The sequence below is a fragment of the Sitodiplosis mosellana genome, unplaced genomic scaffold (assembly GCF_009176505.1).
Source record: "Sitodiplosis mosellana isolate CC-2019 unplaced genomic scaffold, AAFC_SMos_1.0 Smas_scaffold_52, whole genome shotgun sequence".
Lineage (NCBI taxonomy): Eukaryota > Metazoa > Arthropoda > Insecta > Diptera > Cecidomyiidae > Sitodiplosis > Sitodiplosis mosellana.
In genome coordinates, this window is record NW_022595294.1 from 385607 (window position 1) to 406169 (window position 20563).

General features: G+C 34.7%; 4 protein-coding genes across 5 annotated transcripts in view; 3 read left to right on the forward strand and 1 right to left on the reverse strand.

Moving 5' to 3' along the window:
- Positions 1-1001, forward strand: part of LOC129570306 (uncharacterized) — a 1182-nt gene extending 181 nt beyond the window's left edge. Inside the window, exons 2-3 of the mRNA XM_055449862.1 lie at positions 515-658; positions 881-1001. Coding sequence (XP_055305837.1) covers positions 515-658; positions 881-1001 — 265 coding nt within the window. The remainder of the gene's footprint in view (positions 1-514; positions 659-880) is intronic.
- The window catches only part of LOC129570287 (vanin-like protein 1), an 18277-nt gene extending 7515 nt beyond the window's left edge, over positions 1-10762 (reverse strand). Inside the window, exons 1-6 of one of the 2 annotated variants that reach the window (XM_055449837.1) lie at positions 10536-10762; positions 8414-8817; positions 8134-8345; positions 7645-8048; positions 7194-7477; positions 6844-7062 (exon numbers count right to left, since the gene is read on the reverse strand). In XM_055449837.1, the coding sequence (XP_055305812.1) occupies positions 6858-7062; positions 7194-7477; positions 7645-8048; positions 8134-8345; positions 8414-8817; positions 10536-10598 (1572 nt within the window). In that variant the 5' untranslated portion in view covers positions 10599-10762 and the 3' untranslated portion in view covers positions 6844-6857. Of the gene's footprint in view, positions 1-4780; positions 7063-7193; positions 7478-7644; positions 8049-8133; positions 8346-8413; positions 8818-10535 lie in introns of those variants that run through there. The other variant, XM_055449836.1, reaches the window with a different exon arrangement.
- LOC129570289 (vanin-like protein 1) lies at positions 1931-4801 on the forward strand. The gene is made up of 6 exons (XM_055449838.1): positions 1931-2049; positions 2250-2653; positions 2714-2925; positions 2996-3450; positions 3637-3920; positions 4514-4801. Exons 1-6 carry the CDS (start codon positions 1987-1989, stop codon positions 4647-4649), a joined length of 1554 nt encoding a protein of 517 aa, XP_055305813.1. The 5' UTR covers positions 1931-1986; the 3' UTR covers positions 4650-4801.
- Positions 10763-14504: 3742 nt separating the features above from the next.
- Positions 14505-15118, forward strand: LOC129570293 (uncharacterized). Its single transcript, XM_055449843.1, has one exon. The coding sequence runs from the start codon at positions 14622-14624 to the stop codon at positions 14970-14972; it is 351 nt and encodes a 116-aa protein (XP_055305818.1). The 5' UTR covers positions 14505-14621; the 3' UTR covers positions 14973-15118.
- The last annotated feature ends 5445 nt before the right edge of the window (positions 15119-20563 follow it).

Genomic DNA, 20563 nt, shown 5'->3' on the forward strand with positions numbered 1-20563 from the left:
TGAATTTTGGTGAATTTTGGTGAATTTTGGTGAATTTTGGTGAATTTATGTGAGTAGAAAAAATTACAAGAATTTGTATTACCGACCCTTTTCATTGCTAAACACTAGGTTCGACACTTAGTTTGACAGCTAAGTTGGCAAGACTGTGAAATCTAATTTATCGACAAATTCACTAGAATTCACCAAAATTTATTTGTATCGTTTCAAATTCATAACAATCGTTAAAACTTATTACTATTTATTTATCACTACACAAATTCAATGGTTGAAAATTTTGCGTGAAGCCCCTAGCTCCCGTGTCCATGATTACAACATAACACAAATTTCGGAGTGGATGCCGACTAACTCTTGGGAAGTCAGAGTAATGCATGTTGTATCTAACATCAAACTTGATTTTTTCTTCTGAAAACCAAATCAAAAACATACACACCGTTTTTTACTCAATGTCGTTTTCGCTCCCCTACGAAAAACAACATTGATTCATCCCACTAACCATATCCATTGATTTATCGAGAGCTTATGCCAAAAACTGTTTTCTCTATTTAGCCGGAAAGTATGTGAAATCCGGGAAATTGCCAAAAATAATTGACTTAGATCCCGCTGGTCCACTATTCTCCGTGGATAAACCTAATGAACGATTGGATCGTGATGATGCAAAGTGAGTGTCATTCATTTCAGAAAGTTACTTGAGATTAAAAATTGCAAATATTTTTCTTCTCAAATTAAATACGTTGAAGTAATTTACGCTAACGGCGTATTATTTGAATGGACCATCCAATTGAACCGGCCAATTTTTATCCAAATACCGGATTGAGACAACCTGGCTGCCCGTGGAATGCAGAACACAGTTGCTTGCACACGCGTGTAGTTGAATATTCGTCGCTGAAAGTATTTGCTCACCTGTTCCATTCTACGCAAGAGCATGCGCTTCTATAGAGGAGTTAGATGGAGGAGAGTGCCAAGCCAATGAATTGCCAATGGGCGGAGAGCCGGGCAATTAAAAAGCGTAAGTATGTATTTTTTCATTGCTTTTCAATAACATCGATTGCATTTTCTTTCTTTTTTCCGAATAGTGAGGCAAACCTTTATTACTTAACTACAAATTCGAAGCCGACTTTCTCCCGTGGTCTAATAAACAGGCGAATTCCCTAGATCATCGCATAATGTAAAATCGTTTTTAAAAAATCAAAATTTGACTTCAGTTTGTAATCAAAAGTTTCATCATCGGAACCTATCATCAAATATGGAGTAGAAGCCAACGCGATATGTGCATAATAAGTTTTGAACGTTTGCTGTTCTCCAAAAATATGTGAAAATTGTGATCGATTGCGTTTACAAAATCATACGAGTCGAATTCAAGGTTACACGCGCGAATCTCTTCTGCTCAACGAGTCACAAGTCGATAGAGTGACAAATTGATACCACGATCATCGAAACTGTTTGTTTTGTTATTTTGTGTGAGTCAAGCATTCAAATTTACATAGAACATCTTTTGTTTGTACATTCACTTCGTTTGGAGAAAATATATTTTCGCAATGCGAGATGTGGTATTTCAGTCAATAGAGTGGCAAATAAAGTGAATTGATATCACGATCATGGAAACTGAACGAACTTTGTATGCTAAAACGACCCATGTCAATGCGCTTAGAACATACTCTGTTTATTTAGTTTTTTTTTTGTCAAAAAGTAAATAATTTGTAGGCGAACTAGGAGTTAAGGAATTTCCTGCTTAGTTGGAATGGAATTTCAACAATTGACGTCAATTGGTCACATTATACTATAAAAATAGTAGATTCAACTAGTGTTATTCCATACGGATTCACAAGTTCAGAATTGAAACAACAGCCATTCTTTCGATCGTTTGTTTTGGAACTGTGAACTTTGAAGAATTTCCGTTGGTGTTCTCTCGTCGATCAAGAAATTACACGTATTTTGGTGAATAAAAATTAACTTCCAACCAAAATTGTATTCTAAAAGTGTGAAGAAATGTTTTCAACATTTTTGCTGCTAATTGGTATCATTTTTCTGAATGTCTGTCAAAGTGAGCAGGTGAGACTATTGACCAATGACCATTTTAATAGAGTTGAATAATAATAATCTAGTAATTCTTCAAGAAATGAAATAAATGGATTGTATTAGTCATTGTTATCACATTATTTCCTCACTCCTCCAATCAAATCGTATTCATTACAAAGAAAACTTCTTAATTTTTTCATCAATTTTCGTTCCTTTCTTTTCCACAAACCCAGATTGCAACGTACACAGGGGCAGTAGTGGAAATAAATCCAGTGTGCGTTGGAAATACAACTGAGGGTGTAGCTAAGCTTACGAAACAGGCCATCGACATCATCGAATCGACTGAATTGGATGGAGTGGATATTGTGGTGTTGCCGGAAGTCATTTTCAACTGTAAAAATACTGCTGTGCTACTACCAAATACAAACCTGTCATATTGCGATGATCCGGCCGTTGATGAGGTGCTCCGTAGTATCTCATGTGCAGTTCGAAAGGCTAAAAAATGTGTGGTAATCGACTTGTATGTCAAAGTGAAATGTTCAATGGACGATCAATCGTTTTGCGCTTACGAATCCGATTCCACGAACCTCTACAACATGGCCATTGTCTTTGATCGCAACGGTGATGTGGTTGCGAAGTAAGTGGAGTAGCATAATCAATTAAAAATATCAATTTACTGAAATAATTTCATTTCAAGGTACCGAAAGTATCACTTGTTCGGTGAACAAGGAGTGCAACAGACCAAAACGCCCGATTTGACAACATTTAGAACCGATTTCAACGTAACATTCGGTGTGTGCGTTTGCTTTGATCTAATGTTTGACAAACCAGCCAACAGCTTAGTCGATCAAGGAGTCAAACACATTGTTTATCCAACGAAATGGTTCTCGGAAATTCCGTATTTGACAGGTGAGAAACAGATTGTTGTCGGGCTTTTTTGATTTCTAATTTTGAAATTCAATTATTTTTTTCTTTTTAGCCGCTCAATATCAGCAAAGTTGGGCGTACGCGAACAATGTAAATTTACTGGCAGCAAATGTGAATGCACCTAGCATGATGTATTCGGGCAGTGGAATCTACAGTGGACGATCGGGTGCGTTGCAAGTAATCGTCAGCGAATCACCGGCAACAAAAATTCTTATAGCAAAGATTCCCATTGATCCATTGCCAACTGAACATTATCCATCGAGAAAATATAAAGCAACGAAAGGAAATTGTATCGAAAATAAATTAAAAATCAACTCGAATGAAAGCAGTTTTCAACCCAAAAAATATCCGTTTGAAATGAAACTTTACCAAGATAACCTAACTGAATACACCGTTACGTTTTTGGACTTCTCCAAAAATCTCAAACAGAGCGGAAAAGTGTGCAACAAAGCCATTTGCTGTGATTACAACATCGAAGTCAGCGACAATGGCGAATTGGATGGAAAGGTGAAGAGAAAATCTAATTTTCAATTAATTAAACATTGTTTGTTGATTAATATGGTCTTTGATGGGAGAATTTGGTTGAATCGACCTTCATTTAGTTTTTGTAATCTAGAAACAGTCTGCTGTTGTGTTTACGCTTCGATCGTCTTCGAAGAACAAGATTTTTTATCGATTCTTTCTTCATTTCAGTCATCATATTCATATGCGATATCGATATTTAGTGGACATCGTCACTACAATGGCGTCAAAAATGTAGTATCTGGCCAAGAAGTGTGCAGTTTGATCGCTTGTCCTGAGATGAAAATGAAGAAATCTTGTGGAACTCGAATATCACCGTCACGAGTGCACAATCGATACAATTTCACAAAATTGTCGTTGAAAACGGTGCTTCTAGTCACTCGCATGAAAGTCATGCCAAACACATTGACCACAGACCTGCTGTCACTCAATCCAAATGAATTTGATTTCAAAATGTAAGTTCTGGCTCTTTTCCACCATCCACCAACCAATTTTCAAGTCATGAATTCGCAAAAATCGAACAATGTTCAAAAATCACTACAAATCTTATCGCATCCATATCATCGTACCTATTTGATAAAGGAAATCGTAACAGTCTTACAAAAGCCGATCACATCATTTCAAATTGCTATGAAAGATTGCCAATAAATCTCAGGTAATTTGTTTGTTGGCAACATTTTAATATCTATACCCAAGCGCGACTCCATACTTAACTTATTATTAATGTGACACCTAGCTAAGTGTGAGCATTCATCGTAAGAATAAGCGACAAAGAGAATGAACACAAGTGAGCTTGTGTTTGTGAGTAGCCTGATGTGATGTTTATAAATGTAGCGACTAATACACGCGCACTTGTTCATTCTCTTTGTCGCTTATCCGTACGATGAATGCTAACACTTAGCTAGGTGTCACATTTAGAAGTTGAGTGTGGAGTGGAGTCGCGCTTGGGTAATCACGTTCAATAAGGGATACTGATTGTTTTTTCTTCTTCTATTTTATACGAATAAAAATAAGAATTTCAACAAAAATTCCATTATTTTCATTCCAGATCCGAAGCTCAAAATGATCATCATGTTAAGGTTGAGCTGAATTTGAATGTGCCAAAGTCAAATCTGCTAACATTTGCCATATTCTCACGAGATTATGACAAGGATATAATCACAAACATCTCATCAAAAATCTAGAAAGGATGTCATCATAATCACGTTGTGTGTTTTGTCAAGCATTATCTGGATGAGGCACATCCATTGCGTCAATCATTGATAGGACTATGTTGATATCATTTTGTTTTATGAAAAAAAAAAAACATTGGGAATAAAATAATCGATTCATTTTAGTGGTTTTTGATTTTATTATTTTTTCAAGACAAACAAGCGATTCTCAGTTTCAAACTTTGAACAAGTTATCCGGCACATTTACTTTGCTACAACCCATCCTTATCAATTTTTGTACGCGCAAATCGATACTTTGCCATAAATTGTATTCTTCATTCGTTGGATTTGCACCGACTGCGATATCTCCCGTATCCATGATTACAACATAGAACGAATTTCAGAGTGGATGCCGATTAACTCTTGGGAAGTCAGAGTAATGTACGTTGTATCTAACATCAAACTTGTTTTTTTCTTCTGAAAACCAAATCAAAAACACAACAAGCGGAAAAGTGTGCAATAACGCCATTTGCTGTGATTACAATATCGGAGTCAGCGACAATGGTGAATTGAAAGGAAAGGTGAAGAAACATTTTCTGCTTATGTTGTTCACTGCTTTTTGATTGAAAAAAAAAAATAAACAAAATTACTAACATATCACGCGTTGTCCCTTCAAGCGCAACAGTATGTCACACGCTTCGATGTCACATCCAGAGAAATATGTGTTTGTCACATATGAATGAATATTAGTGAATAGTCTCAAGTAATTCTTATAAAAGCAACGACTCTTTAGTTTTGATATTCATTCTCTTTGTCACATTTGCCTAGGACGAATGCTCACATCCAAGTTGGATGATCTAACTGATGTGACATCGAATTGATCGTACTGTCGCGCTTGGGAATGCAACATGTTATTCACTCTATTGAAGAATAAGAATCACACTCGAACAGTTTTTAATATTTAGGGCAACCGAAAATATTTACGAAAAAAGTCAAAATTATTTATTTATTTATGCACGAAAAAACATCGAAATATTTACGATAAACTAAAAATAAGCTGAAAATATTTACGAAAAAAATAAGTGGAAAAAACCTTATATTTTGAATATTTCTTGACATTTTCGACAGTTAAGTATTATTCGAAGTTGTTACAGAAAATGATAACGTGTTTAGCTAAATTTTCGAAAAGGAATGAACGTCGATTGTCACGCAAAACATTCTTGGAAAATGAACGCTCGACATCGGTTGACGTAATTGGAGCAAATTTGAACGCGTCTATTTCAGTCTCCAAATGAGAACGAAATTCAAAGTGTCAAATCGAGTCGTTCGAAGTAATTAGTTATTAGTGCGCGAGAACGTTATTTACATATTATTTGATGACTACACATTTGCAAATTCAAGCGATCATTCAATCAGCTGATAAATAAAATTTGTAAACGTCTACACAGTAATGTATAAATAAATACACTGAATACTGTCGAAATAGCACATATTGCAGAATTGCAACTTTTGGTTTTGATCAACTATAAGTGAGACAATTCGATATAATTCCATTATCTTCGATTTGCAAAGTCATGTAGAGACGTGCAAAGTACATTTGCAATGTTTTGTCTTGAAATATGACTCATGTTCTATTGCAAAATTTATGTTACCTTCATCTAAAATATTTATCATTGCTTGAAAAATACTCAAAAATATTTCTGAAAAGACGTCAAAAACCTTAAAATATTTACGAAAAACTCGAAAATTGGGAAATATTTACCTATATAATTTTCAAAAATGGCCAAAATATTTATTTAAATATTTTTTATTTAAATAAATATTTTCGGTTGCCCTGTTAATACTCCAGGATTGGTGGAACGTGTCAAATATAGATGACAGATCAAGTGATGTGTAATAATGATAAGTTATTAAATCCGTCAAAAATGTTTATTTCATTTGAACAAATACCGAAATTGTGGAGATAACAACTGATTTTCGTGCGGCTATCAACTGAACTTCAAATAAAACTAATTAGTTATCGTTTATACACGTTTACACGATAAAATCTACTTATTGCGAACTGACAACATCATATTATTTGACAAACACATTACAGATACAATGTCACACAATGTACGAGTAAATGTAGTGGAGAAATTGTTCAAAGATTGAGTTAGTCGAAAATAACAGTTCCGATGAATAGATTATTTTATTCCAAAAAATTTCTTTATAGAAAAAATGATACTAAAATAGTTGATATCAATGATTGACGTAATGGCTGCATCTCATCCAAATAATGCTTGAAAAAACACAAAATGTGATCATGGTTGTCATCTTGCTAGATTCTGTGCCGTTTGTGATCACATCCTTGTCATAGTCTCGTGAGAAAATGGCAAACGTCAGCAGATTTGATTTTGGCACATTCAAATGCAGCTCGACCACATAATGTTCTTTTATTTTGGATCTGTAATGAAAATGATGGAATTTTAGCCAAAACTGTTTAACTGTTTCTTCTCTCAATAAATAAAAAAAATCAATATTCGTTTTTGAATGTGATTAAGGAAATTATGACTGGTGGAAAAGAGCTAAACTTACATTTTGTACTCAAATTCCTTTACATTGAGCGGCAGCAAGTCTGCGGTCAATGTGTTTGGCATGGCTTTCATGTAAGTGACTGGAAGCACTGTTTTCAGCGACAATTTTGTGAAATTGTATCGATTGTGCACTTGTGACGGTGATGTTCGAATTCCACAGGAACTCTTCGTGTTCATTTCAGTACAAGCGATTAAGCTGCACACTTCTTGACCAGTAAGTAAATTGTTGATGCCATTGTAGCGACGATGTCCACTGAACACCGATATTGCATATGAATATGATGACTTAAAAGAGAGGAAAAATCGATCAACAACGTTGCGCACAATCTCTTGGCACTCTTTTTTTGAATAAACACCCAAATCAGAGTGGATTCAATCCAATTCTCCCACCAAAGGCCATATTATTCACAGAACAATATTTAACTGACTAAAAAATTAGATTTTCTTTTCACCTTTCCTTCCAATCCGCCATTGTCGCTGACTTCGATGTTGTAATCACAGCAAATGGCTTTATTGCACACGCTTCCGCTTTGCCCAAGAGATCTAGAGAAGTCCAAAAATGTCACGGTGTACTCAGTTATATCATCTTGGAAGAGTATCATTTCACTACTTTCATTCGAGTCGGTGTTTGGATTTGAATTTGACTGTGCCTCGAGACGGTTTCCTTCAGCTGGATCAATGGGAATCTTTGCTACAAGAATTTTAGTTGCCGGTGATTCGCTGACGATTACTTGCAACGCACCCGATCGTCCACCGTAGATTCCACTGCCAGAACATTTTATGCTGGGTGCATTCACATTGGCTGCCAATAGATTTACATTATTCGCATACGCCCAACTTTGCTGGTATTGAACGGCTAAAAAGAGAGAAAAGATGGAAAACTAAAATTAAAAATCCGAAAGAAGAAATCCAAAAAAGCCCCACAACAATCTGTTTCTCACCTGTCAAATACGGAATTTCCGAGAACCACATCGTTGGATAAACAAAGTGTTTCACGCCTTGATCGACTAAATTGATGGCCGGTTCGTCGAACATCAGATCAAAGCAAATGCACACACCGAATGTTACATTGAAATCGGTTCTAAATGTTGTTAAATCGGGCGTTTTGGTCTGTTGCACTCCGTCCTCATTGAATAAATGGTACTTTCGGTACCTTGAAATGAAATTATTTCAGTAAATTGATATTTTTAGACCACCAATTGATTATGCTACTCCACTTACTTCGCAACCACATCGCCGTTGCGATCAAAGACAATGGCCATGTTGTAGAGGTTCGTGGAATCGGATTCGTAAGCGCAAAACGATTGATCGTCCATTGAACATTTCACTTTGACATACAAGTCGATTACCACGTATTTTTTAGCCTTTCGAACTGCACATGAGATACTACGGAGCACCTCATCAACGGCCGGATCATCGCAATATGACAGGTTTGTATTCGGTAGTAGCACAGCAGTATTTTGACGGTTGAAAATGACTTCCGGCAAAACTACAATATCGACTCCATCCAATTCAATCGATTCAATGATGTCGATGGCTTGTTTTGTGACCTCATTCACACTCTTTGTGGTATTACCTTCGGACAGAGGATTTACTTCGACAACCGCTGCTGTGTATGTTGCTGACTGTAATGAGAAGAGATCGTTTGTGAAAATGAGAGGAAGAAATTTTTTTATGACAAGATTTAGTAGATTTTATGATGAATATGATTTGATTCAGTTGAATATTACGACCAAAGAAGAAAAAATCAATTTAAATCAATTCATTCGCTATTTTAAAGAAGAATTCGTCTTCAGAGTGAAGACAAGAATAGTATCACATCCACAGTGGGAGTTCAGAACAGTGAAAAAAAAGTCTCAAATGGCTCCACATGCTCTCAACCGATTGTGTGCCATGAAGAACGCCAGTATAAGTGCATTAGTTTATTATGAGCCGTAATAAAAGTATACTTTGATCGTGACACTGCCTAATGAAAAAAAACCGCCGGTTATTTCTATAGCCGTAAGATTGTGTATACAGTTATTGATCCATCAATTGCATTGTAAACTGAGATTCATTTGAATAATAAAAATTCGAATAATGTTAAATAATCGCGCTGAACAACACACTTAGCAATTGAAATTCACGCCGTATACGTTGATTTTAAGTAGATTTTTTTGAAGGTTGGAGTTTGGACTTCCCCTTGAGTAGATTATTCTATCACTTAACTTTTTCGCAGAGATTACTATGGGATATTTTCATCAGGGAGTGTAACTCCGAGGAGGAGGAATGGTGATGAGGTGAATGAGGAGGAGGAGTGCGCTGAGGAGGTTCCTCCTCCTCACATGAGGAGGAAATAAAAATTACCAAAATTGAGGCATATAAATTTATTTTAAACACTTTTATTGATTTGGAACGGATGCCAACGATAAAAAACTACGATCAACATCAATAGGAGTGTTTAAAATAAATTTATATGCCTCAATTTTGGTAATTTTTATTTCCTCCTCATGTGAGGAGGAGGAACCTCCTCAGCGCTCTCCTCCTCCTCATTCACCTCCTCACCATTCCTCCTCCTCGGAGTTACACTCCCTGATTTTTATTCATATGGGATAGAAATATCGCGTAAAAATATCACATATTTTTCATGCGTTGCGTTGCAGTACAAAATTCATATTCCCCTTCAGATTTTCCAAGTCAAATTTGAAGCTGATTATTCTTATGTAAGCAACGTTTTTTATATGTGCCAAAGATGGAAATTTTCCAATAAAAGTCCAATACTTCAATGATCCAGAGAACGTATTTTATCGTAGCATCGAATCATTTCACAATTTCTATCACTTTTAGCATTTTGTCGCCAAATCGAAGTAAAATTCGTGCGTGTATTTACGTGAAATTTTATTTATTAAAGATAGTTTTTTAATTTGCTGCGCATATTTTCTTAGAGTCGTGAAAGTTTGTACCAGTAATCGATCCTTTTTTTAGCTTCTTTACCACACGAAGAACAAAGAACTTTTGCATTTTGTTCACGCTCGATGAAACCTGACGGCTTTATCAGTTCCGAAAATATTCGCAAATTTTGTTGTCTTCGAAAAAGTGCCGGTGCTCAACTGATAAGGCTGATTGGCCTCTTGCAGTTGTGCATACGTTCTATTTATGAATTTTGATTACTGATTTTTTTGGACTTTTTCCCAGACATTTTGCATGAGCATTCATTGAATTGCAAAAACTTAAGCCACAAAAATTCATCGAAATAAAATTTTGAATGATAACGGCTCAATCCAAATTAGCACCATTTTATCAAAAACCACAATAAGTTTCACTTCAAAAATCAACTCCGAATTTAAATCCTGATTAATCTCACCTCTTCACTTCGGCAGCCATTTATGAAAATGAGACAAATTACTACCAGAAATTTGGAAAACATTTTTTTACACTTGCAGAGTACAACTATGGTTGGAAATGTTCAAAGAGAACGAATGAATATGAATTGAAATCGAATACTTGCAGTTCAAAGCATTTAAAACACTATATTTTATTTCAATCAGAACAAAAAATCACTTCTGTCTTGTAGCACTGATTTCGGACTACTGAAGCGTAATAGCCGGTCTATTCTTAATCGTGAGCGTGATGTGCAAGCATTTTAGTGTGTGTCAGTCAGCTGTTATTGCGATTAAAGTTCACACACCAAACAACAGTCGGCAATCGGTTTGTTGAAACGAAAACAGAAACTTTCAGTCTCAATCGCAATGTTTCTGCGCTTATTTTGCATAATGATCTCGGTACGGTGACGAAATGAGATTTACTAATACGTTTATACTGATATGAATCACTCGAATGGAAAAATGTAAACAAACGAATTTTTGTCAACACAACAACAACACAAACAAATCTCGCCATAATCGCATGTTGTTTAATTATAGCCACACTGACGATATTGCTGTGTTGACGCTATCATATTATGGACTTTGTAATCATTAAACCATATCCGTAGTACGCATTCATCGTAAAAACGTGAGAACTGTCATTATCAGCTGTACATTTTTTAATTCATCAACTTTTAAAAATGAATCGTATCCAATGTACTCTTTGATCGGCTCGTCAATGTAAATGATCGCTTTGCTGTAGTAAGCAATCAATAGCAAATGATCTTGCTTTTTTATTGAAAATGATAATTTTTCAACAACAAAAAAACTGCGATATGAAAGAGTCCACAAATTGATTGCAAACGATGTGCGATTTATTCATTTGTTTTTATTTTTCTGAACAATTTGAACGTATATCGAGCATCACATTGCTCAGAAAAATGAAAAAGAGATAAATGAGAGATTAGAAACATTTGTTTACTGTAGTATGAGCGTTCTTTTCAATATTTTTTTTCTGTTTTTGTCAATTGCATCATCTTCCTACGGAATAAATTTATTTGTATTCGAACGAAAAGAAATTATCGTTTCGTAGGAAAGCGGCTTTGCCTTTTCCAGTTAGCAAAGCGTTGTGACTGGCAAAAATCATATTTGACCTAAAATAAATTAATCTCTTTAGAGGCATATACATTCCAAATGGAGCGAAAAATTGGGAAATTTTCATAATCAGCGCGGGACTTTACATTTCTCTGATTATGAAGGCAATATTCCAATTCTGATTTTTTTCAGAGGCACTAAACTATATTCATGATAGCGGCTATGACGCGTTTCTTTATAACTATCAAATACATTTTTTTTATTATGGGGTAAATAGATGAATCTAATATATGAAAATATGGTCTCTCCTCTAAATTAAACTTATAATAATTAAAGTTAATCTAAACAAAAACATTTTTCTGGGTGATATTTGGATCATCAATGATTTTTCAAAACTCAATCGGCGACAATTGAATCGGCGACTATTCAGATAATAGAGGTGAATATTTTGGTTAAAGAACCGTTATCTGAACAATTCAACTACGATATAAGCTTGGGGTTTTCAGCTAAGACTAGCGTGTATTCTTCGCACTTCTTGGGTTTTCATTTGTCGGCGCTTTTCATCTGAACCAATCTCATTCGCTGCTCCAAACAACATTGGTACGGCTTTTATTTCACAGAATATGCTCAAGCAGCGCGTACTCTTATTCGCTGCTTGCGCGTATTCCAAATAAAATCATCACCGATGAATGAAAACACCATGCAACGCGTGGAGAAAATCTAGGCAGTGCATCGAGTACTCTTCATCCACTGTTTCACAGTGATTTGATGTGAAATAGCTGGCGGTTTGTAACAACAACATCTTGTTACAAAATTCATTGAATCAAACTTACTTCATCTGTTCCGATGAACAGAGGTTTTCCAGAGAAATTATAACATTCAACATTACAACATTTCACGTGTTGCACTTGAGTTTTTCATTTTAATTAAATCTCTATCTACTCTTCTGTCTTCTACTTCTTCTTCTTCGTTGCGGTGTCTTTTTCTCTCTTTAGCGCGAAGAAGTGCATAAACCAAGCAATAACATTCCGAAGGGAAACATTTATTCGAAAAGAAATACGTTTAGTCAAAGAGAAAAAAGTACACAATGTGTACTACACATGTCAAATTTTTTCGGCGAATTTGATTGAAACTAATAACAATTGAATTCTGATTAAAACTTTGTTACTTTTTTGAGTAATCTTTTGAACAAAATCTGACAACAAAATTAAACTTAATTTTGCACGAAAACAGCGTGTTCACAATGAACACATTCAGTGATAAATCAAACAAATGTGCGATCAAGCATCAAATTGGTCGTTAGAATAGATTGTTTTAATTTTTACCAACTAATGCCGATGATCGCTGGCTACAGAAGCGAAAAATAATTCAAATACCGAATTAAAATTAAAGAAAGTTATACTTTTCGAGAAGTTTTTTTCTTTTTTGAGGAATTAAAAAGTGAGTTTTTTTTAATTCTTCAGAGAAGAAATAGAAAATAAATTCAAATTCACATTTTCTTCAATGAAATTCCACGAATAAATGCAAAAAACCATCAATAAGTTCGAATCAAAGCCGAAAATTTTCATTTTAATTTCAAATTTAGTCATTTCAAGCGATTTGCTTGAATTTGCGCCACATTTGTGTTGAATCTAATAAATCGAAGCACCTTTTTTACACAAACTTTCATTATCATTTGCATTAAAAATCTGTTTTTTTTACCTTTTTTAAAGTTCAAACAAATCATTGGTGTTTTTCCCAAGGTCTTCTCAAAAAGAGTTTAATGTCTCAATCAGAAGAAAGTGAAAAATGAATTTCACTTCAAAAACTATCGATATTATAATTTAAATTTCAAGAGCATAACTCATCGCGATAGCATGAAAGCTGAACGATATCCCGTTCATAAATATTCGAATAAAGTTTTTGTTCATTCTCCGTTGCCCGTTTGATTGGGCTTAGAAATGGTAAAAATAGTCACAAAGATTGGCTGATTAATGGAAATTCTAAGGCTTAAACAAATAAAAAGGTGGGTAAATGTTTGGAAAGGTGAAAAACGTGAATAACTTAACGACCTTGTCAATTGCCAATCAATTTCAATTGTTTTTCACTTTTGATTTCGATGCGGTGCTAATTGGATAATTTGATTCGTTCGGCGTTTGGACCGTTAGCGCTGTTTTCGTTTTCAAATTTTTTTTTGCCCATCTTCATATTTGTTCACTTAAAAATCGAATAGTTTTTTTTTCGTAGTCGTTGTTTTTTTGTTCTCCGCATAAATCCACGTGAGATTTCTTTTTGTCTCGATCTCAGCTTCTCTCTTTACCTCTTTCTCTGTCTCCCTCTCTCGTCTTTCTTTCTCTCTATTTTGCTCTCTTTTTCATTCTTTCTTTTCCTTTGTTTCTTCTGTTTGTTTGTTCTCTTTGTCTTCTCTTCATTTGTTGGTGTTGTTGTTGTCTCTTCTTCATTTTTCGAATCGCATCGACCCAAGTGTTTTGACCGAAAGAGAATAACGGCATCCAACAGCTTATTGTTTGCATTTCTCTTTCGTCGTTTGCATTGCGCTTCGCATGATAATATGTCGTCTTCGACGCTGCGTTAAATGGCACACAGACCAACTCATCTAAAAAAAAAAAACAGTACGAAGTGTGTGTATGTATGTGGCTATTCATTTGATCGTATTTATTCGAGGTGATTCGAAGCAGCTGCGTTCATTCCGTTGGATATCGTGCAAGCATTTAGATCGGTGATACAAGAAGTCGGTGATAAAATCGCGACAACAATCGATTGATACGCATCGGCAAAGCGGATTATTTGATAAAAAAGTTTAATTTAAAGAAACAAATTTTTTATGAAAAATTACTAAAAAAAGTGTTCAGAAACCGAACGGCTCTGGAAGATTGGAAAAACCCAATTTTATCAGCAAGAAAAGCCAATTGATTGAACATTCTGCAATCAACCTACTGAAATTCAACTAAATTTTCATTCAAACGATTTATACTGGGAAGTGTGCCAAAATGTCGCCAACATTCCGAAAAGTTGCAGTGTTGCTAGTGATAGTGTTGATCTTAGCCGCTGATTGTGATGCAAAGCGTAAACGTAGCAAAAAATTCCAGAGCAAAACGATGGGAGTGAGCAAATCACCGGTCGCCAAAGAATTGGAATTGCGTGAGACAAACCCACCGAATTTCTTGCGACTGTTAGTCATGCGACTGATTTATGGCATTGCGGTGCAGATGAACCTGGAAGAACGGGTGGCTGGATGGTTTAACGGTGCATTTGTACCGCCCAACGCCGATTACGATGACTATGGATTTGGCGGCGGTCTCGATGACCTGGACGCTGGAGATATTTTTGATGCGAAGTAATCCGAGTCATCGGTTTAAGCTAGTTTTTAGTGCTATTTATTTATTTATTTGAATACTAATTGAACGTTGAAGTGAGAACAAACCAGTGAAAACAACGAAGAAACGTTTGAAAAAATTAATAGCTCTTCATTTGGTGTGTTGCTGACAAACGCAGTGAAAAAAATCAATCGAAAAGAAGTCTCAAGTGTGATGACGCTAACCCAATGATTATCAAGAAAAATACAGTTTCAAATGCCGAAAAAACGTTGAAATTCACAAAAAAATCTTGAATTTTAAAGAAAACAAACATAAAAAACCGACAAACTTCTAGCATAACATAAAATTCTGGTTATTTTATCTTTAAATCCAATAAAACCCGTGTCGACGATCTGTTAAATCGAAACGGTATTCGAGGTGTGTGAATGCGATTTATGGTCATGTGGAACGAAGCCCAATGCTCATCGTGAGCTATCAACCAATTTACATAATAGTTAAAAAGAACCGTTGAAACTGGCATACTGCCTTAGCCATCAGGTGTGAATTTGCATTTTAATCGAATAACACGCGCGATGCATTTCCAATCAAAAGATTGCATGTTAAATCAAATGATTGTGTTTCGAATCAACTGTGGTTGTAAATTGAAAAGAGAACCACGATGCACGCGGAATAGAAAATGGGATAAGACATTTCTAGACTGGGAAATACCATCATCAAAGTTCAACAAAAAGAACATAGTGACTCAGACGAAAACGAGCAGTGACAAAGTTTAGCGATTTCTCTTTGAGAAAAAAATGTCTTCTTCGCTATTTCGATGCCTTTTCAATTCGTCGGTCGTTGTATTCTCTTATTTTCTTCGATTTGTTTGTCTTCGATAGTTTTATTCATTTTGTTTCTTCAATTTGTTGTTTTTCCAATAGTTTTATTCATTTTTTTTACCTTTTTATCGACTTTGTGTGCTCTTTTATTCATACAGTTTTTGATTTTTTCGGTTTTATTCATTGATTTCTGTCATTTAATCGCTGTTTTAATGCTTTTTGGTCTCTTCTTCATTCTTGCGTTGAGACATTTATATATTCTTTCACAATTTTCTTTCACTTTTCTCTGCTTTCATTGATTTTCTGGACTTTTATACCTTTCATTGCCACCAAATATCACTTCTTTCTTCTTGAAGATCAAATGTCAGTTTTGTTTTTGCACAGATCACGTTTTGGATTCATGTCGAGATTAACTATTGATTCATATGATACTCTTCGGCCTTAAGATCAGCCTTTGATTCACTTCAACGATTAATTCCGCTTCAATGATCTTTTGTAACGTTTACGATTCACCAAGTTCAGATTGAGTTTGTTGTTGATCCATTTTAGTTTTTTTGAAAGTAAAGACACGTCTCACGTCAAATACCATGTCAAATTGACAGTAGAATCCCAAGATACTACAAAAAGATCTCGTTATCATATGAAAAAAATGTTTGTTATTACTGGAAAAATGATTTTGCTCTAATTTGTCTTAAAAGTCGACGTAAAACTTTTGATTTTCATCGAAAATTGAAGAAAACTTGGTTTGCTGTGAAATTCATGGTCAATCAATGTCTTGTTTTCTTTCGAAAACTGGAAATATTTAAGACAATTTTTTTTTGCTTTCTTCAAAAAACTATGAAATCATTCTCTCTACAAATCTATGTAATAAATGTTGTTGTCTCGAAAAAGTATCCAAATACAATTCAATCCACTCTTCAATTTTTTGTCTTCATTCCCTGAATGAATTTGATGAAAAAAACAAATCAAGGCCTCTGTTCCGAAAAATAGTGAAATCCAAGAATGGACGGCCATTAGGCCGAAATACAAGAATGTCATTAAAATTGTACGTGCGGCCTATTGAAATTCGTTCGATTAATGTATGAAACGTGCATGATATCACGTTGAATCGAATTGTTCGCATTGTGTCTTCGCGACACAGTGTTTTTACGGTTGTTTTAGTTCAGAAAAAATGTTGATGCTTCGAAAAACATTGTCATGATGACACATTAAATCCGTGATCTGGTAATATTCTTGCGATGCAGAACGGCCGAAAACCATTGAGCACACGCAGCGACAAAGAGAAACAAAAATCATTCTTACTTTCTCTTTGTATGTGTTTTTGTTTTGGCACATCTTTTTTTTTTGGTTAAGCGCTCACAGTAATGACCAAATAATCAATACATAATGGAGGAGCTATTGTAACAAAAATAGATAACAGCGTTCGAGTGGAACGGATTTCGTATACAACGCGACGCATGTTTGGCCAAAACCAAATTTGGGACATGCCAATGGAAGAAATATGCATGACATATGTCAATATTTCATTAGAAATCTGACGTCGTTTCATTTTCTATTTGTTGTCTGTGTTTCGGAATGGGAATAGCACCGAAGACTTACCATCAACGGTTGAACAAATGCAAATTCAAACGGTGGACGAGGAAGAAGTTTGTTTCAAATTATCTTTGCTATCGTTTTGAATATCTTTATTGTCATTTAAACGTCTGTGCGATATTAAACTTTATTATTCTGCCATGACAGAGATAACGATCATAAGAAAATCCAGGGGAAAATCGTAGTAAAGACCCGAATGTCATGTCTAAATATGAAAATAATTGAAAAAAACGTCTTCTTCTCACAAAACAATGCAAAAACGGTTCGAAAAAAATGAAATTCCATTAAATTTCCATTCCAAATCACTTAAGCTCGCTTCTCAATGACACTAAATTGCATTCACTCACTGATATGTTCTTTACATTTACGTTTACTGAACTCATCGTTAACAGATGCAAATATTACGCGACGATTGCACAATGTGGTTGTTGTTCTTTTAATATCTTCTGCAGAGGAAAAAAATTGGGTTAGCGAACCAGCATCGCGTAGAATTGTTTGTATCGCATATAAACTGTGTGTTTCCGCTGTTTTGCGTTTCGCTTTACACCGCAATGAGCAAGCGTAACGGTTTTGACGGTTTGTCCAAACACACCATACACAAGAATTGAAGAGAAAAAAAAACACACACACACAACTACAACAAATGATTTGTATCTCTTTTTGTACTGTAAATAGACCTAGCATAGAATCTGATTTAGCTGAAGAAGAAGTGTTATTGGTTTAATAAGATTTTGTTTCGGTTTCTGTTTTTTTTTAATTATTACAAATGAAACTATTGACCATAGCAAATGCAATTGCTTTAGAATTTAAGTCAAGACGATGATGAAGAAGAGATATACACACACAAAACGTAGTCAAGTCAGAAAAGAAAATTTTTGTTCGAAATCCATTCAGTGCAACTGAAAAGCCAAATTTAAACAATTTATCACGTAAGAGAGATAGAAAAAGAAGAAAATAGAAGAATAACAAAACTCACAACTGTAATGGGTGTCTAATTAACACTCATAGTCAAGTGCAACCGCATCCAACCAAAACGAGAGATAGGTGTTCTTTAATTTCTCTTAGAAATAACAGACAAATATGTTTAAGTGCTAAACATTTCAACTATGAATGTACTTCGAAATAAACACCTTTTTGATATGTTGAATAAAATGACGACTTTTATTTTGATTTTATCTTGATGGACATGAAGAACGAGGTGAAAATTATACGTACTGACCGAATTGAGGCAAGTATTTTGGTAATTGAAACGATGCAATTCTTTGAAGCAGAGAAGTTGGAGATGATGGTAAAATGTTGAAGATGACGCTAGAAGTTGAAGTCGCGAGTAGTCTGTTCAGAGCTGAAATTGAAGATGATTTCGATCTTTTCGATTTCAATTTTTTGGATGAACTCGGACATGAGATTGATTTTCGATTCGAATGCGAACACCGAACAGTAGTTGTCGAAGTAATTGTAATCATTGTTTGTATAGAACAATTGTTATCATACGTATGATATCATATGGTATACCATGTCATTCATAGCCTGTATGGAAATATCAATTGAAACTGCCTTTTTACTCGATTTCTATTAGAACTGAACTTAACCCTCAACTGCATAAGCCCGCCTTTTGGCGGGCATCATTTAAACACCTGTATAATGTGAATCGTACGGCGGATGACATTGCTTCAAGGGGAATTTTTATTTGTCAATGTTTTTTCTTTATTTTTGTCTTTGGCGTCATTTGTCTATGCCGTACGATTGGTGAGTTATAAACAAAAATGTGCACGAAAACGAAAATTTGACAAAATAAATTATTCGCTTTCCAAATTAGACATATTTTTGACACTTTTAAACAATGGATTTCATTGTTCTCTGACTTATTTCTATCGCATTTCCTGACTAAACCATGGGAAATCTAGGATTATGAATATTTTTTTCGTTATCTATGGCCAAAAATCAACCAAATACCAGTACTCCCAGTCCTGGGAAAAAATCATGCAGTTGAGGGTTAATTTCATATCCGATCGACGCTTTCAATTCATGAAACTCATTCTTAGCGTTTTAAGATTCAATTGGTATTAAACGTAGATTGATCTAGTTCAAACTTGAATTCCAATTCATTTTCAACAAAGAACTGATTTAAAAAAAACCAATAAGAAAAAATATGAAAGAAAAATTGGTTTTGTTGAAATTAGAACAAACGTGTTGATTCATATTTAATGAATGATATTATTCATAATGGACTAATCAACTTTCAATCAAGCTGCGTTTCAAGTTCGAGTTTGTTGTTGTTTAGAATCTTTAGAATGAAATCTGAGAGGAGACAGGTAAAATCTTTAAAAGAAAGAAATTAAAAAAAAAAACAAAACAGAATGGGTGAAGCTGATTTTAAGCTATTTTTAGCTTTTTTCCAAAAAGAATGTGACTTCGAGTTCAGTTTTTAGTCATCGAATGATTCGCTAAGCTTTCAATCGCTGTGATTAAACATTTGAGCTTCAATTATTAGCCCATCGACGGAAGACTGCCATTCTCTTTGATGTGCAAAAATACACGTTCAAAATGGCGACCGTTGACTAACTGTTTCAATAAAACTTATAATTCAGACTATTATTGATCAATATCAATATTGAGACGTTGATCTCATCAACGTCTGAAACTTCCCAACAGACTGTCGAAAATGGTTCGAGCCAAAATTGGTTCGTGACAAATTCCAAAGAGTTGCCAATTTGCTGTTAGTGACTGAATAAAATTCAGTCAAAACACCAACCAAATATGTCAAGAGATTATAATCAGCTATGATTAAAAATAAAGGAGTAGATCGATCGACTTCGATCACTTGACTCTCCAATATTCTTTGTTTGTTCCCCGATTCGTTGTTTAATAATCTTCTTTCGTTTTGATTACAACAAAGCTATTGAATCAGAAGAGAAAGATTATGGAAAGAAAGTAAGAAACGTAACAGAAACCATTCTAACAAATTGAATTCAATTCATACATACTACGAGTTTCACAGTATGAATACTTGAGTGAATTTGTTTGGAGCAATAATGCTATAGTATAGCAATGCTTTTTTCGTAAAGTATTCTCCAAAAATGAAACTGAATCATCATCGAAAACCGATTGTCATCGAAATTCCACCAACTTATTGTACTAACTCTGGCCGTTGAAAGACTACGATCGCAAAAAACGTTCACTATTTTCAATTTACAATTTCAACGA

Bases quoted from the DNA above. Each gene is read 5' to 3' on its own strand.
- LOC129570289 (XM_055449838.1), top strand. From the start codon at position 1,987: ATGTTTTCAACATTTTTGCTGCTAATTGGTATCATTTTTCTGAATGTC. The intron at 2,926-2,995 runs GTGAGAAACAGA...TTTTCTTTTTAG, and splicing joins GGAAATTCCGTATTTGACAG to CCGCTCAATATCAGCAAAGT. The intron at 3,921-4,513 runs GTAAGTTCTGGC...TTTTCATTCCAG, and splicing joins AATGAATTTGATTTCAAAAT to ATCCGAAGCTCAAAATGATC.
- LOC129570293 (XM_055449843.1), top strand. From the start codon at position 14,622: ATGTCGCCAACATTCCGAAAAGTTGCAGTGTTGCTAGTGATAGTGTTG.